Consider the following 15,325-nt stretch of genomic DNA (forward strand, 5'->3'; position numbering starts at 1 on the left):
TAGAAAACTTCCACTTCCCTGTTTCCCTACCTCAGTTAGGGCTCTAACTACATCCCATTCCTAGAGAACTGCTGCCTGCACCTCCTCACCCTACCCACATATGTACAGGCTGGTCTGGGAGCTCCCTATTACAAATGGGGACTTGAAAATACTGAACCTACCCCATTCCCTAGAGCTTCCACATTTCCCTAATTCCCACATTTCCTCGATTTCATACTGTCCCAACTTTCTTGCTACACTCACAACGAGAGCCACCCCAAAAAGCCTATGTTAGATAAGAAGCTTCCCTCCTATATACTCAGCAAATGAAGGATCAGCAGATGGAAAGGAATCTGTTCCCAGACCCAAAGCTGCACCCAACTCGATGGGACACAACCTCCTCCACCCAGCTTTTCCCCAGAACTCAACACCAGAAAGGAGGAATGAAAGAAGCACAAGAAAAAAAGTGAGAGAACATATTAAAAAAGAAAAAGGGCAAAATCATATCAATTACATTCACCCACGGAATTAAGCAGCACCACCTCCCCACCTCTGGCTTAGCCAGCTCTCCTCAGTGCAGGATCTTCAGGGTGACCACCACAGGAGACAGCAAGGCTGGGGAATTCCTCTGCAGGGATCCACTGCTGCTTATTTATGTAGATAAGCATCGAGCCACAGCTCTCCTGAATCTTTCAAAGAGCTGCCAGGAGAGAAACAAAGGAATGAACCCCCTGTTCCATCCAGAACCTCCTGGGGAGGAGAATTCTCACCTACAGATGAAGCACATGAGATGATGAAGCGATTTGGGTCAGAAGGGACCTTTAGAGGCTGCCCCTCCCCTTTTCACTCCACAGCACTGGACACCCCTTGACTTGGGAACACAGCAGGTCAATACTCACTGCACGATGTCTGCAAAGGCTGTGAGCAGAGGCTTGCACTGGTACTCAATGCCATGCTTGGCACACAGGGACTTCACCAGAGGGGCCACCTTCCAGTAGTTGTGGCGTGGCATTGTAGGGAAAAGGCTGTGGGAAAAGGAGCTGGTGATTCAATGGCATCCATCACCACCACACGGAATCCCAGCCCCTCTGCTGCTCCTAATTCTGCAAGTGCCCCGAGCTCCCCTTGAGCCACATTGCTGCTCTGCAATGGTCCCTCTCGTGCCCCTGCAGTGTCTGTGCTGGGAATTCTGCCCCCTGTGCCATGCAACTTAGAGCTGAAGTGGTGCTGGTGCTCACTGGTGCTCCAGAGATTTTCTTTTCGCTGCTCCTGTCCCACCCCCACACAAAGAGCACAGAATTAACCCATATTATCTTAGGTTCTTGTCTCAGCTGATAGAGGGATGGTGGAGGCTCTTCAGCCCTGGTGTAGCTAGCACTCCTTGGAGCTATTCCCAAGCCCTGTTTCCACTCACTGGTGCTCGATCTGGAAGTTCAGGTGGCCACTGAACCAGTCATTGAACAAGGACTGATGAACGTTGCAGGTTGCCTGGAGCTGAGAGGAAAAAAAAAAAAAAAAGTCCTGTTTTAAGTATTATTTTATTACTTTAGCAGTGCCCCTTCTCAAACACAGCTTTCTCATCCCCACAGGAATTCTGGCTGACACAACAGCTCTTTGAGTTATTTCCAGCCAACATGAGGTGGCCAGGCTGTGATAGATGGATTTTACACGCCCAGAAACTGTCACAGATCTCCATAAATAAGGTCTCACCTGGGTAGAGAACCAGTCCACATTCTTATCATAATCAATGTGCATGGGGATGTGATTCATTTGTGTGACCCAGACAAACCAGTTGCTTTCTATAAACCTGTGCAAACACAGAAAACCATCACTGATCACACACCCATGATGTGACAAGTCAGTACAGAACACTTGTGCACACACCAGCTGGTTTTTGCCCGACAAAATGAACACCAGGAACCCCAGACATCTGCTCAGATCAGACCTACACACACCTTCCACCTCCTGCAGCCTGACAGAAAACCACCCCTGTCCCACTGAAAGGATTAGGAGAGAGAAAAACAGAGAGTGATGAGAAAAATAACCAGGGGGCTGGAGAAAAGCTGACACAAAGGATTGATACAGACTGGGCAGAGAAAATGTTGGGATTGAAAGTTGGATGATACCTGACTAACAGGTGGAGCCCCAGGGTACCCTTCACCCCCAGGAAGGGGAAGTAGGTGAGGAAGAATCGGATGTAGAAGGACAGCATCCAGGCCAGGTCCTGTAGTACAGGGGACAGGGAAAACTTCATTAAAAGGAAGAATTTCTGGCTTCTGAATTTACCATCACTCCCTTTAAAACCTCCCATAACATCTACTGATCGATTTTTCCTCCTCAGCCTCATCACAAAGCAACCTGACACCAGCCATCCCCTGTGCTCAGGAATTATCCTGGTTCCATGAGCCCAGCAGAGGGCAAACACCGGACAGGACACAGTCTAAAGCACCATCACGTTTTCCTCTGGATCTAAAGAGGAACCAGGCAGTGAGAAAACAGAACCCAGAACACCAGCAAACATCTTTTGTTACCTAGTGGATGTTTCACAGAGAAAGGCTGTGGAAGATCCCCCTTTGGCAAACATCACTCCCAAATCTATACCCACATCCTTTGCTGCAGACACACACAACTCCCAGTAGATCTGGCACTGGAATTCATCCCTAAACCCAGGAGAAGCCCCTGTGGAGCTGACTCACCACCCACTGCTTCCGCTGCACGGCGAAGTAGAAGATGTACCACTGGAAGTAAAGGGGCACCAGTGCAGGGGGACCAACTGGAGGGACAAACAGAGCCATGAATTATCCCAACAGGACGGGATGGAACAGGAAAACAAGGGGCAGAGTGACTGCTGGCCATGGAACTGCACAGGGGGAGGTTACTCACTGATGAAGAAGTACTTGTGCTGGTGGTTGTAAGGCATGAATTTCTTCTTTTGCACACCGAGCTGTTAAAATACACAAATTACTCAGGCCACGAAGACACCTGTGCACACACTCCTAAACTTCCAGGAGGTGTCCTATCCAACCAAGCCAGCATCCACCATCCCCTGGAAGCTCAGCATGGAGGAGTTTGCACCCTGCCCTGGGTGCACAAGGGGCTGGGCAGTGCCTTGCACCCAGTGACCTGCAGAGGAAGCTCCGCTCCTACAGAGGGCACAAACTGCCTGGAAATGCTGAAATAGAAACCCACACAAACAGTTTGCTGACAAAGCAGAGCTTCAGAATTTAAAAAAATCCCCAAGCTATGGCACTGTTATGATACTGTTGATGAAGACGGCAGTGTGTGGAACTCCCACCTCCTTGCAATTGGTCTGGAAATATGAGAAATGAGCATCTAGGCATGAAACTGTGTCCACAGGAATGAGGGTGAACAGATTATCTTCCCTTTGAGGCTGCTCATTTTTCAATGTTTGCTGTACAAACATAACAGATCAAGCCACTGGCTTCTTTGAGGAATGCCATGATATCCCTGTACATATTCAAACTAATTCCCAATAGCCCATTCCTTAATTTCTATGCAAAGCAGAGTATTTAAAGTGACACTATGAATTTACACAGCTTTTTTTTTTTTTTTTAAAGCACAGAAAACGCTAAAGCCACACAATTAACTGCAGAGCTGTGCCAGAAATAGAGTTGGACTCCAGATGGGAACCACTGTGGCACCCACTGCCAGGCTGAGACCACTAAAATAGATCCTTTGATCAGGAATTGCAAAAGTTTCAGAGAGCCCTGGCTTGTCATCTGCTGCTTCCATCCCCAGATCACTACAAACAGTCACACTGATCTCGGTAAAAGAGAACGACTTGTAATTCTGATCTTCATAAAACTGAAAGTCTCTCATCAAGGGAAACAGGAATTTGTAATTGTGGCAAATTTTTCATTCTTATCTTCCAACACTACGAAAATAACCTTGAGTTAAGTTTCAAGGACATAAAGATCTCAGAATTACTGGAATATTACTGAGGCATATTAGGGACTAGTGGAAGGCAAAGCAGCACTATATAATTAGTGTCCAGCCTCCAAGCTCTCTGCAGCTTCCCAAATTTGAATCCTACTGCTGCTACCACCCAGCTCCCCTCAGGTCTCACCTCCACAGAGAGGGTTTTCCCCAAAGCAAAAAACAAGGGGTGCATGTTGACATCGGGATCCTTGCGGAAGCAGTTGGGCTTGGCGTGGTGCTGGAAGTGGAGGTGATTCCACCAGCTGGCAGGGGCACCCTGTGGGAATGGGTGAGAACAAAGTGCCCTGAAGAAGGTGCACCTTGTGCCTTTAGTTCTGTCCTTATCCTGGGACTGGTTGTGGCTGCAGAGCAGGGCTCTGGCAACCCCTCCCCACACCTGGCGCTCACCTTGAGGTGGCCGATGACAAACTTGTGCACCCAGTGGTTCCACCTGGACTTGCTGAAGACTGACAGGTGTCCAAAATCATGTTGGAGCCAGCCAGCCTGGGCCTGGAATTAAGAAAACAACAGTTCTGCTGGGGGAAAAGAGCTGTCAGGAGGGTCTGTGTCTGAAAAGGGCTTTATTTTCCCACTCCCACGCTCCTCATAGGGTATCCCTGGATAGCAAAAGCACTTCCACTGCCAGGGCCCTGCCCCAACTCTCCTTTTTCACTACACACCAGTGCGCTCCAGACTCTGCCTAATGACTTTTAGTCCTGGACAGTTGTTTCCATGAGGAAGGGAAAAAAAGTCATGGGAAAAAAACCAGGCACAGAGCTGAGAACCAGCATTTATTCCCTCACAAAACTGCTCTGAAATCAGCAACAAAGTCTCCTTTAAGGAGCAGCTTGCTGCTGCCTCCTCCAAGTACTTGTAATTCCAAGGGAATCAGCTGGCCACGGGAGGAATAGCTGGGGCTTTGAGAGCTGCTCTGCCCTCTCCTCTAACTCCCTGCGAGTTCCCATGGGAACACAGTGGCTTGGCCCCTGCACACTGCCTTGGAGTTCTGGCACCGAGGAGCTCAGGAGCAGGGCATGGCTTTTATGGTGAGGGGAAGGCTGGAATAAGGAAGGCTTTGATGGAGTAAAGGGAGGAAAAAGCGAGGCAAAGCCTGCTCCACCACATCAGCGTGTGTAGTTTTGCCCTTTTGGTGGAATCCAGGGAGAAGCAGGATCTGGGGAAGCCCATGATGCGATAAAATTTGTCCCCTGCTTATGGCAACAAGCACCTAAGTCCCAAATTTGGCTTTTTGGGGGCTTATTTGGTGTGGCTGCTCACCTGGACAGTGCCCAGAAGCACCGCAGAGAAGAGGAAAGGCACCAAGGATGCTCCAAAATACCAGATGATGAGCCAGGCTGCAACATCCAGCACCAAGATGTGGCAGAGACAGAGGAGGAAAAAGGCATGGTTGGGCTGGAGAAGCCCCATCTTCTCCACGGTGGCACGGAGCTCACGGAAATCTTCCACCAGCTTTTTCTGTGGGGAGACCCAAAAGTATCCGCTGGTCAGAAAACACCTCAGGAACATGAATAGGAGCATAGTTTTCCCTCTCATAGATGAAAAGGGGGGAAAGCTGAGGGTCACCTGGAGATAAATCTTTGCTAAAACTACAAATAACGATGCGAAACGAAGCTTCAGCCAACAGTGATTCCAGGAGATCCTATGATCTTATGTACAGGGAGTTCTGCCTGCCAGTCAGAGAACTTGAACAGGACAATTTCAACCCCCAAAAAAAGTTCTTGTGACACTCACGTTCTTGCTGGGCTCAAAGCTGGGCTGATCTGGTGCCAGTTCCCCAATCAGGAGAGGGCTCATGTATTTCCTTACCAGTGTCTTGTCAAGGTGAAAAGCAGTGAAAGGATCCTGAAATGCAGGGAGAGGAACAGGACAAAGAAAAAAAAAAAACCATCATTCAGGTGGCAGCAAAAGAAACCTATTCCATGACATGCTGGACTATTCAAAAGATCGCTGTTGGGGAAACCACTTACTTTTATTATTTAAATGTGGTGTCAATCTCCATGGCAACCAGGTGGAAAAACCCACTAGTGGCTGTTATCACTACAGATTCTGTCCCTATATTTAAATTACAAATCCAGTAGGCACACATGGCACCTTGACATCTAATTCCTGATCTCCCATTTACCTCCTTTTTGACATTTCTCTCCTGATGCTCAAATTAGCATATTTTTACAATCTCCCTCAACCTAAGGATGTGGGGATTTTTAATTTTCTGGGACAATATTTGCTTGCTGGGCATCAGTCTGTAAGATTTCTGCACCACGCACTGTTTATCACTAGAATCACTAGCCATCATTGTGTGCTTTTAAAATAAAATGTGCTTTTAAAAGATTTCTAGTCAGGAAAGGGGTTAAAAAAACCGGCTGGTGTTGCCATCTCTGGGTCAGCTGTAGCATCCTCCCTGCTCGGGGTCACTGAATAAAGGAGGGAAAAAGAGAGGGGAACCAGCATTTGCATTTTCTCATTGGAAAAGGGGGGAAAATGAGGAGGAGTATGTGGGCAGAGCAGGGGAGGATGGTACCACACATTTAGACCAATCCTTTCCATGGAGGCTGCAAAACCTGGAGTGTAATCCCAGCTGGGGGTTAGGGGATAGCTGATTGCACCTTCTAGAAATCAGAACTGTGAACCAGAGTTCTTCCTTTACTTCCCTTTTTTTTTTTTTTTTTTCCTGGTTTTATGGAGTCTCTCTCTGTTGATCCCCAGGGGACAAAACCACTGGAAAATAAAACTTGGCAGGGGTTTCTGAGCGGTCAGCAGTTCAGCTGCACCCGGCAGTGGCACTGATATCATCACCTAAAGAATGCAGCTGGCTGCAATCCCACCATCCAGCCCCGCTCACTCCACCGGCTGACCCTTTTCTGGTCACAGGAACACAGGATTTGGGGTGGGAAAGGCCCTTCAAAGCTCATCTCATCTCCTCTGCCACGGACACCTTCCAGGTTGCTCCAAGCTCCACCCAACCGGACCTGGAACACTTCCAGGGATGGGGCTCCACCACTCCTCCAGGTAACCTGTGCCAGTGGTAGGGCTTTGAAAACGCACGTGTGCACCCTGCCATGACGAAATGTTGCAAATTTGCTTATTGTTTCTGGCTCTAAATGATATTCCTACGATAGGATCTTCACGTGGGGATGCCAGGGCCAGGTTCCATCCAACACCATCCTACAGGTACATTCCCAGCCCGTATCCACCCTTGGGTCTGAACACAGATATTTGGAGAAATTAATGGGAAAGGCACAAGCAGACAAAGGAAGGAAACAAACACCGCAGGCAAAGCCAACCCACACGCAACTCCAGCAGCATTTACTCCGCTCTGCAACGAATTACTCATGCCTTTGTCGGGACTGACATACGACTTTTAGTGATATTCTGCTCTGGTGCCATCTCTTGGGTCCGGGAATTTCGAGGGAGCGAAGGCAAACAACAACAACAGCTCTGTCACGGCGTGTGCCACACGGGCGGCAGCATCCCATTCTCCTACGCGTGCAAAAATTACTGAGGGGATTTGGGGATGGTTTGGTGTTTGTTTCGTTTTTTGGTTTTGTTTTTTTTTTCTTTTTTGCCCGCCTGCGGTTTTCAGCCATTCCTTCAGCAAGGCTTCCTCGTAACAACAATCCCAAATATTCCCTCGCACGCAGGTCCCGGCGCCCAACAGCCCAGCGTCCATCCCGACGCGATTTCCCGCATCCCCAGGGATCCTGCTCCGCGCTCCATCCCTCCTCCATCCCTGCCCGCTCACCGTGGCGTCCTGCCCGGCGTAGTGGCTGATGACCCGGGAGCCCCCCGGGTGTCTCCGGCAGAAGTGGCTGATGTCGTACACCTTCCTGTCGATCACCAGCCAGCGCTCCTGCCCCGCCGCCCCCCGCCCGCTCCGCTGCCCGATCTCCTCCCAGGTGAAGCGCCGCATCCCTCCCCGGCCGGGCTCCGAGCCCTCCATGGCCCGGCTCGGCTCGGCTCGGCTCGGCTCGGCTCCTCCCCGGGGCTGTGCTCGCCGTGCTCCCGCCCCCGGGGCCGCAGAGAGGGGGCCGGGATGCTGGGGCGGTCCAGGGGGATGGGCAGCACGGCACGGAAGGAAGCTGGGGTTGTGCGGGCTGGGATGGCTCCCGGGATCATTTGGTTGAGAAAAGCCCTCTGAGGGCGGCGGTTCCCCCAGCGGTCACGGAATCGCGGGATCTCTGGAGATCCTGCAGTCCAACCCGCTGCCAAGCCGGGGTCACCTGGAGCAGGTGACACAGGGGCGTGTCCAGGTGGGTTGGAGAGGGAGACTCCGCATCCTCCCTGCGGTCCCTGCGCAGCCTGTCCCAGTGCCCTGCCATCCTCAGCGTACAGCCGCTCTTCCTCTCGTTGAGGTGAAACTTCTGGAGTTTTAGTTCGCAGCCTTTGCTCCTCGACCTGTTGCTGGAAAAGCGTCTCCAAAGGCCACATACACGCGGCTTTTAAACCCCACCGCTGCCCCGGACAGTCTGTTCCCGAGCTTGCCAACCCTTGAGAACGATTTTCCCTCATATCCAACTTAAACCTCTCCTGGCACAACTTTTGAGGCCGTTTCTTCTTGCCCTGTCACTTGTTACCTGAGGGAGAGACCGATCCCAGCCTGTCTCCCCTGTACTTCCAGGGAGTTTCCCTTCCTCACGCTCAAGTTCTTCCTTTTGAACTACTTTTACAACTTGCTTCTCCTTATTTCTGGTCACGATCAGTGACTTATCTTCCCTGCCCTTGATTTTGCTTCCTCTTTTCCAGCAGATCCCTCCCCCACTTCCATCTGCTCTGCCTCTCCCTTCCAGCTGTCTCAGCCTTTCCTGTTCCTAAGGCTCCTTTTGGCTGCTCATGCCTGGAAATGCAGCCAGAGGGAGGGAAGGTGTTGCCACAGGTAAATCACATCAAAACCCTGCAGAGGATTCTTCAGACAGCAGAATAACGCTGGAAGAGTGAATGATGCTAAAACACACCGATCCCTCTGTGTGAGACTTCATCCACATGAGTTGCAAATTAAAATTCCTCTCCCACACTCATCTCCCCTTTCCACAGCAGCACCAGCCTTCTCCCTGAACTCTCCTTATTGATCCCGGATTTCTTTGTTTCCATTCACACCTTCCAATCTGACCTACTTACAGCAATTCCAGTTGAAGGTAACCATAGAAACAACCAGGCTGCATCCCCTCGTTCTGAGCATCACCTGATGGCTACATCACATCTTGGAACTCTGTGCCTGCAAAACACCGGATCAAACGTTTTTTTTATTACCTTCCCTTCAGCAATTCATATTAATAAACATTCGTAAAGATGTTGAGCATCTTTTTAAAGGTGACAATTATATTCAGAACGGTGCAGTAATTATTTAAAATTCCGTTTTCCCCCATCATCAATTGCACAAGAGAATATTTATCCGAAATTTAGTTGATGTTTATGACCTTTTATCATGAATGTGGGGGACATGCAGAGATCAGAGCTCTTTTTCCGATATTTGCTAAAAGCAAAAAAAATTCCATCTTCCTACATGAGTTAAACCTTTGGATACTTGCTTTGAGGGATCTTAACAGGCAGAAAGCACCACTAAACTTGATAAAATCCACTCTTGTTCCCTTCATGTGCTTCCTGGGTGTCAGCAGCTGTAAGGGCTGTTAATGGCTTATAAACACATTTTCCCAGAGAAATTATACAAAGGCCCTTGGAATTCTCTTCCAAGCTCCTCCTGGGGTGAAATCCCTGGCTGTGATTGTTTTCCCCTCGGCGGATGATTCACGATGAGCCGTGGAGGCTCCTGGAATCACCCAGCCCTTAGCAGTGAGGGTTTCTGTGCCCTGCCAGTTGCCAGCAGTGCTTGTTCCCCTTGCCCCACTCGGGATCTCAATGGGTGTCTCAGAGACAAGAATGGGACCTTTGTCATAAAAACTGCCAGGGGAAAAAAAAAAACAAAACAGCTGCTGTCATAGACTCCAGCATCCTGCATCCACAGCTGGGATTCCTGGCATCAATCCCTGCTGGAACACAATAAACCAGGTAAAATGAGTCCTTCAGTGCCCTGACTCCTTGTTTTATCTTCACTGCTTCCACCTCCATATCTGATGTCCCCATCATGCTGTGACCCAGCTCCCCAGACTGCCAGGAACCACCAAAAATCCAAGGGGAGGGAAGAGATGCTCTTTGGTTCACTCCTCTGGTCTGCCTGCAAATCTGGTGACTGGGGATCACCAGAATTTGGAGAAAATGTATTAAAATTCCTTATTCCCCTACACTCATTTGGCTAGAACATGCTTTAAAATACTCAAGTGACCTGGGTGGTGAGGGATCACTGAATATCTGGGCATCTGGTGACCAAACCAGAAAGAGATGGGTTGAAAGGATTGCAGCCTTTCTTTTCTCCATTTAGAGAAAATGAGTTACAATAATGGATGGTGAGGTCTGAAACCACACCAAAAGAAAAAAAAATAAAGAAAATAAAAAAGGAAAACTAACAGATGCTGAAAAACAGTTTAAAACGGTAGAGTCTAAAAGAAGACTCAATTCTTGGCTTTGGTTCAGCTTAAGAAAAGCTGAAGATTTCAGGCACAGGGGAATTGTGGTGGTGTGATTTACAAGCTTCTGTCATCAGTGCAATTAAAACAGCCACGGTGATGAGGCAAAATGCAGCAGGAAACCACTAATTTAGTCATTGTGTTACTACCAGGGAAGAGCCTGAAGCTCCTGACAGCTCCCTGTAACACCATTCCTACACCGGGCTTAGGATCCACTGCAAGGATCTGTGTAACACCAGCAGAAGGAGGATAAACTGCAAATATTCCCTTTATTTTTGTCATATGATTGGGAATGAACTGGAGTACTGGAGCAACTTGGCCTAAATGAGTTAGTGTTGTACCCAGAACTCTTTGTCTGGGTTGCTAACACTTCATACCCACAATAAAGTATTGATTTTCCATATGAAGAGTGTGACTTCATGGAATATTTGCTCAGGCTCTGCTCTAATAACTCGACTGACTTAAAATTTAGATGAAAAAGAAAAAAAAAAAAAGACTGAGATTTGGGAGGATTTTGCATCTTGGCAGGAAAAGCACCCAGGAATTACTCTGTGCAAGGGGAGAGATAAAATAAGCTTATCTTTTGTCTTCCAGGAGTCATAAATTCAGGCTAGCAACTGAGGGAGCGAGGTGGTGATAGTTTAGAGTTTTACACTTCTGAAAGCAAAACCCGACTAAAGAAAAAGAGGAAAGGATCTGATGGTAGCATGGGAACAGCAGTAGGATTTTCACTGGAAATCATTACAAAGCGGCACCAGAACAGAGCTTTTCTTTCCTTATTCCTGCCCTGCTGCAGTGTCTGCAGCTTTCTGAGTGTGACTCCCTCCTCTGCTCCCCTGGCACTTTGTGCCCTGACCCTGATAATCCCACGGGCAGCCCAAGATCCACTGCAGAATGTGGAATCCCTGCCAGCCATGGCCGCACAATGGGGATTTCTGTTCCCTTGTTGCTTGTTTCCCTCCTAAAGTTCCTCAGCTCTCAGCCACTCTCACAGGATTAGGGAAAAAAAAAGTGGAATATGTCAGAGTAGAAAAATATCCAGAGTAAAAAAATACCAAGGAAATGTCTGTTAACAGTTTCTTTCAAATACATGGCATTCCCACCTAATTCAAATTCTCACCTATTCAAATACAGCATTCCCACCTAATCCCTGGGTTCCCTCACCTCAGGCTCCAGGCTCCAGTCCCCCCATTCCCAGCCCAGCTGTTTCCCACTACGTTTGAATTTATTATCCAACTTATTATTTATTTTCATGTTCAGAGCTCCTCCACGTTTCCCTCTTGTGAAAGACAGGAAAACCCAGGATCCCTTCACCCCTTACATTTCATTTTCTTTGGCAGAAAGGAAAAAGGTATCAAAAAGACTATTTAAAGTATCCAAAAGTTGAAAGGTGCAGCTAAATCTGATTTTCACTCTATTTTTCTCCCCAAATTCTCAGTTCCTGCTTTTTTCCTCTTCAGAAAGCTGCTCCATGTTTTTCCCTTGCTCGCTGCTCTTTCGTCCTTTTCCCACAGCGTGCCTTGGAGCCATTACCAAGTGATGGATCTCATACTATAAACTGGGGGAAAAGGAGGATTTTCCCTGCATCCATGAGGATTGCAGCACAGCTGCAGGGCATTTCCATGTGCTGGTGCCAGCAGTGCGTGCTGCTGTCAAAGTCTAATCCCGTCTAAAAACCAAATTAAAACAAATTTATCAGACCTTGACTCCTAGATAAAACTCAACAAAGGGATGAGACAACAAGCACAAAAAATGTTGGGGGTTTTGCTACATTTTAAAAGTCCTTTCCTCAGAGAAAAGGAACTTCTTGGACATTAAACCAATGCATGATACAGTGTAGAGATACCTGAACTACCAATTTTCCCTGCTTTTCCACCATTCCAGTCTATTCCAGTCAGATGAAGAGCAGACATGCCACTTCTGCATGTGCTCCTTGCAAAAACTCTTCCACTTCTACATCCCCCCTGCCCATGCTTTGTTCCCTTTCATGTTCCTCACCTTTTTCTGCCCAAATCTCGTGACTCTTTGGTTAAACTCGGGGCTTTTATGTCCCTCACACAAGCTCTTTGTGCTGCTAAATCTACACTGGGCAGCCTTTCACCCACTTGGCCATAGAGCAGAGCCTGTTCTCCTCTCTTTGCTAGGGCTGGTTTGTGTCCCAGGAGCCAAAGAAAACTCGGAACAAGCACTGCCTGAAGCCTGACAGCCTGGCCGGCTGTGCTGCTGGAGGCTGAGAGCAGCAGGGATTATTTTAGAGGCATCTTTCAATGGCTTGTCATTAAGTTATGGTGCAATTTTTTCCATGGGAAATATCCAGGTGGGGAGTTCTTGGTGCTGGTTTTGCTTCTTTGTCCATCTACAGGTAAATTCCACAATGGACCAACCTCCTTCTCAGCTCATTTCACGAAATCAACATAGAATCCAGGAATGGTTTGGGTTAGGAGGGATCCTTAAAGCTCATCCCATTCCAACCCCCTGCCAAGGCAGGGACACTTTCCACTATCCCAGGTTGCTTCAAGCCCTATCTGACCTGGCCTGGAAACATCCAGGGATCCAGGGACAGCCACAGCTTCTCTGGGAAACCTGTGCCAGGGCCTCAGCACCCTCACAGGGAAGGATTTCTTCCTGAGTTGTACATATCTAGGCACACCTAGAGGATTAAAATCCCCACATTCAGAGAACTCAGCAAACTTTTCCCTCATCACAAGCAAAAAGCTTCAGGTCCACCTTAATGTGGTGTCTGGCTGTAATTTAGTCTGATCCTTGTCACAGGGCTATTTTGAACCAAACTAAATAAAACTAGCAAGTCTCTTAGCAAAACATTCCTGTCATTTCTGACTTTCCTCACCCCACACCACAGGCAAAGATTGTTTAACAGGCTGAAGCCATCCTGCAGCATTAACACCAGGCAGAAACAGAGGAAAGCTCTAGCATGGCTTGGCACAAAGCTAAAGAGGAGAGATTCAGATGGGATATTGTGAAGAAATCCTTCCCTTTGAGGGTGCTGATGCCCTGGCACAGGTTTCCCAGGGAAGCTGTGGCTGTCCCTGAATCCCTGGAAGTGTCCAAGGCCAGGCTGGATGGGGCTTGGAGTAATTTGAGATAGTGGAAAATTTCCCCGTCCACAACAAGGGATTGGAACTGGATGATTTTAAGGTCCTTTCCCACCCAAATCTTTCTGTGATTCTATGGGTAACCCTGTGGGTTCCTTCCCTTGCTTAGCTCAGCCTCTGCCACTACAGAAAGGATTAATCATCCTCCCACTAATTCATGCAAAATAATCACAGGAAAGATTCCTATTGCCAGGAAAGCTGGGGATCACACCTGGAAAGTGGCCACAGGTGCTGTCAGAGGGGGGAAGTGGTGATGTTTGTGTTGTTTTTGTCCTTGCAACACCACACCTTACGTAACCTAGTGCCAGTTGTGTACAAAAAAAAGTGCCCCACGTCAAGGAAAAGATGGCAAAGATGGCATTATCCCACCTGTTAATAAAAACATGGCCTCGGGCAGGACAGCTCAACCAGCTCTGCTTGAGCCACAGGAAAACTGGGAAGTCTGGCAGCCACCAGCGGCAGCCTGGCAAAAAATAGAGCAAAACAATGCAGATTTTGGGCAGAACAGCAACAGCTCCTTTCTGAGCTCAGCACTGAGAAGTGGGGTGAGAAGGCTGGGAGGAAAAAAGGCAGGAAAAGGGGATGGGAAAGCAGGGAAAAAAAGTATGAGAAAGAGGGAAAAAGGAAAGAAATTTAAAAAGAGTAAAAATAGCTTTAAAAAGAGTTGAAATGGTAAAAGAGTAAAAGGAGAGGAGAAGGAGGATAAAGGGGCGGAAAGAGGAGAAGCAGGAGGAAGGGTGAAAGAAAAAAAGAGGGGAAAGGAGTGGAAGGGGAAAAGGCAGGAAGGGGAGAAGGAGGGAAGAGGAGAAGGGAGGAAAAATGGGAAAGAGGGGAGAAAAGGGGAAAGGAGGGAAAGGGGGAAAGAGAGGAAAAGTGGGAAAACAAGGATAGAGGGGAAAAGAGGAAAAGTGGGAAAAAGAGGAAAAGTGAGAAAGAGGAGAAGGAAATAAAGGGGGATAAAGGGAGGAAAACTAGGGGAAAGGAGGGAAAGTGGAAAAGGTGGGGAAGGGGAGAAAAGGAAAAAAAAGAAAAAAGACAGAAAATAGGGAAAAGGAAGGGGGGAAAAGAAGGGGGATGGAAAGAAAAATAACGCGGGAAAAAGAAGAAAAAAAAAGACACGGGAGCCAAAAAATCTCGAGGACACGAAGCTCGGAGCGGGAGGAGGAGGAGGGGGAGGAGGAGGAGAGGGGCTCCCATCCTCCCGCCCCCCGGCGGTCCCGCTTCGAAAGATCGGGACGGGCCAATGGTCGGGAGTGGGAGGGCAGCGGGACAGCCGGGATTGGCGCTGGAGCTCGGCTGATCCCGCCGGGAGAGCCCCGGGCACCGAGCGGAGCAAGGCGGGGCGGGATGCAGGGGAAAAGGGGGGAGACGCCCGCGGGGAGGAGGATGCTGGTTTTGGGGGCGGGAGGGAGGAGAACGACTGGGGGAAAGGATGATGCCGGGAGAGGGAGGGGAATGCGGGTGGAAGGGGCCGAGCTTCCCTCCAAAGACAGGGCTATGTGCGAGGATAAAGTGCATCCATCAGTGCGGGGACAGCCAGCCTAGGGGGCACTTCCGAGCAGGCGGAGAGAAGGCAGAAACAAAGAAGGGAAGGACATGAGCGAAGGCGAAGGGAGGGAGCAGGGGATCAGCTGAGTTCAATCCCGCCAGCAAAGCTCTTCCCCTCCTGAGAACGGCAGGGAAAGGTTGTTTTGTTTTTTCTCCCCGCTCCCTCCTCTCCCTCTTTGGTCAAGAAGACAAAGAAAAGCGAGTGTCCCC

General features: G+C 48.8%; 1 protein-coding gene across 1 annotated transcript; it reads right to left on the reverse strand.

The window, feature by feature from the left end:
- Positions 1 to 607: 607 nt before the first annotated feature.
- On the reverse strand, positions 608 to 7,876 carry LOC134044806 (acyl-CoA (8-3)-desaturase-like). Its single transcript, XM_062494225.1, has 12 exons — positions 7,679 to 7,876; positions 5,671 to 5,781; positions 5,197 to 5,394; positions 4,327 to 4,428; positions 4,067 to 4,195; positions 2,863 to 2,923; positions 2,676 to 2,752; positions 2,106 to 2,203; positions 1,690 to 1,786; positions 1,394 to 1,473; positions 879 to 1,004; positions 608 to 679 (listed from the first exon to the last, which is right to left on the reverse strand). Exons 1-12 carry the CDS (start codon positions 7,874 to 7,876, stop codon positions 628 to 630), a joined length of 1,329 nt encoding a protein of 442 aa, XP_062350209.1. The 3' UTR covers positions 608 to 627.
- Between the last annotated feature and the right edge of the window lie 7,449 nt (positions 7,877 to 15,325).

This window comes from Cinclus cinclus, chromosome 6 (genome assembly GCF_963662255.1).
Source record: "Cinclus cinclus chromosome 6, bCinCin1.1, whole genome shotgun sequence".
NCBI lineage: Eukaryota > Metazoa > Chordata > Aves > Passeriformes > Cinclidae > Cinclus > Cinclus cinclus.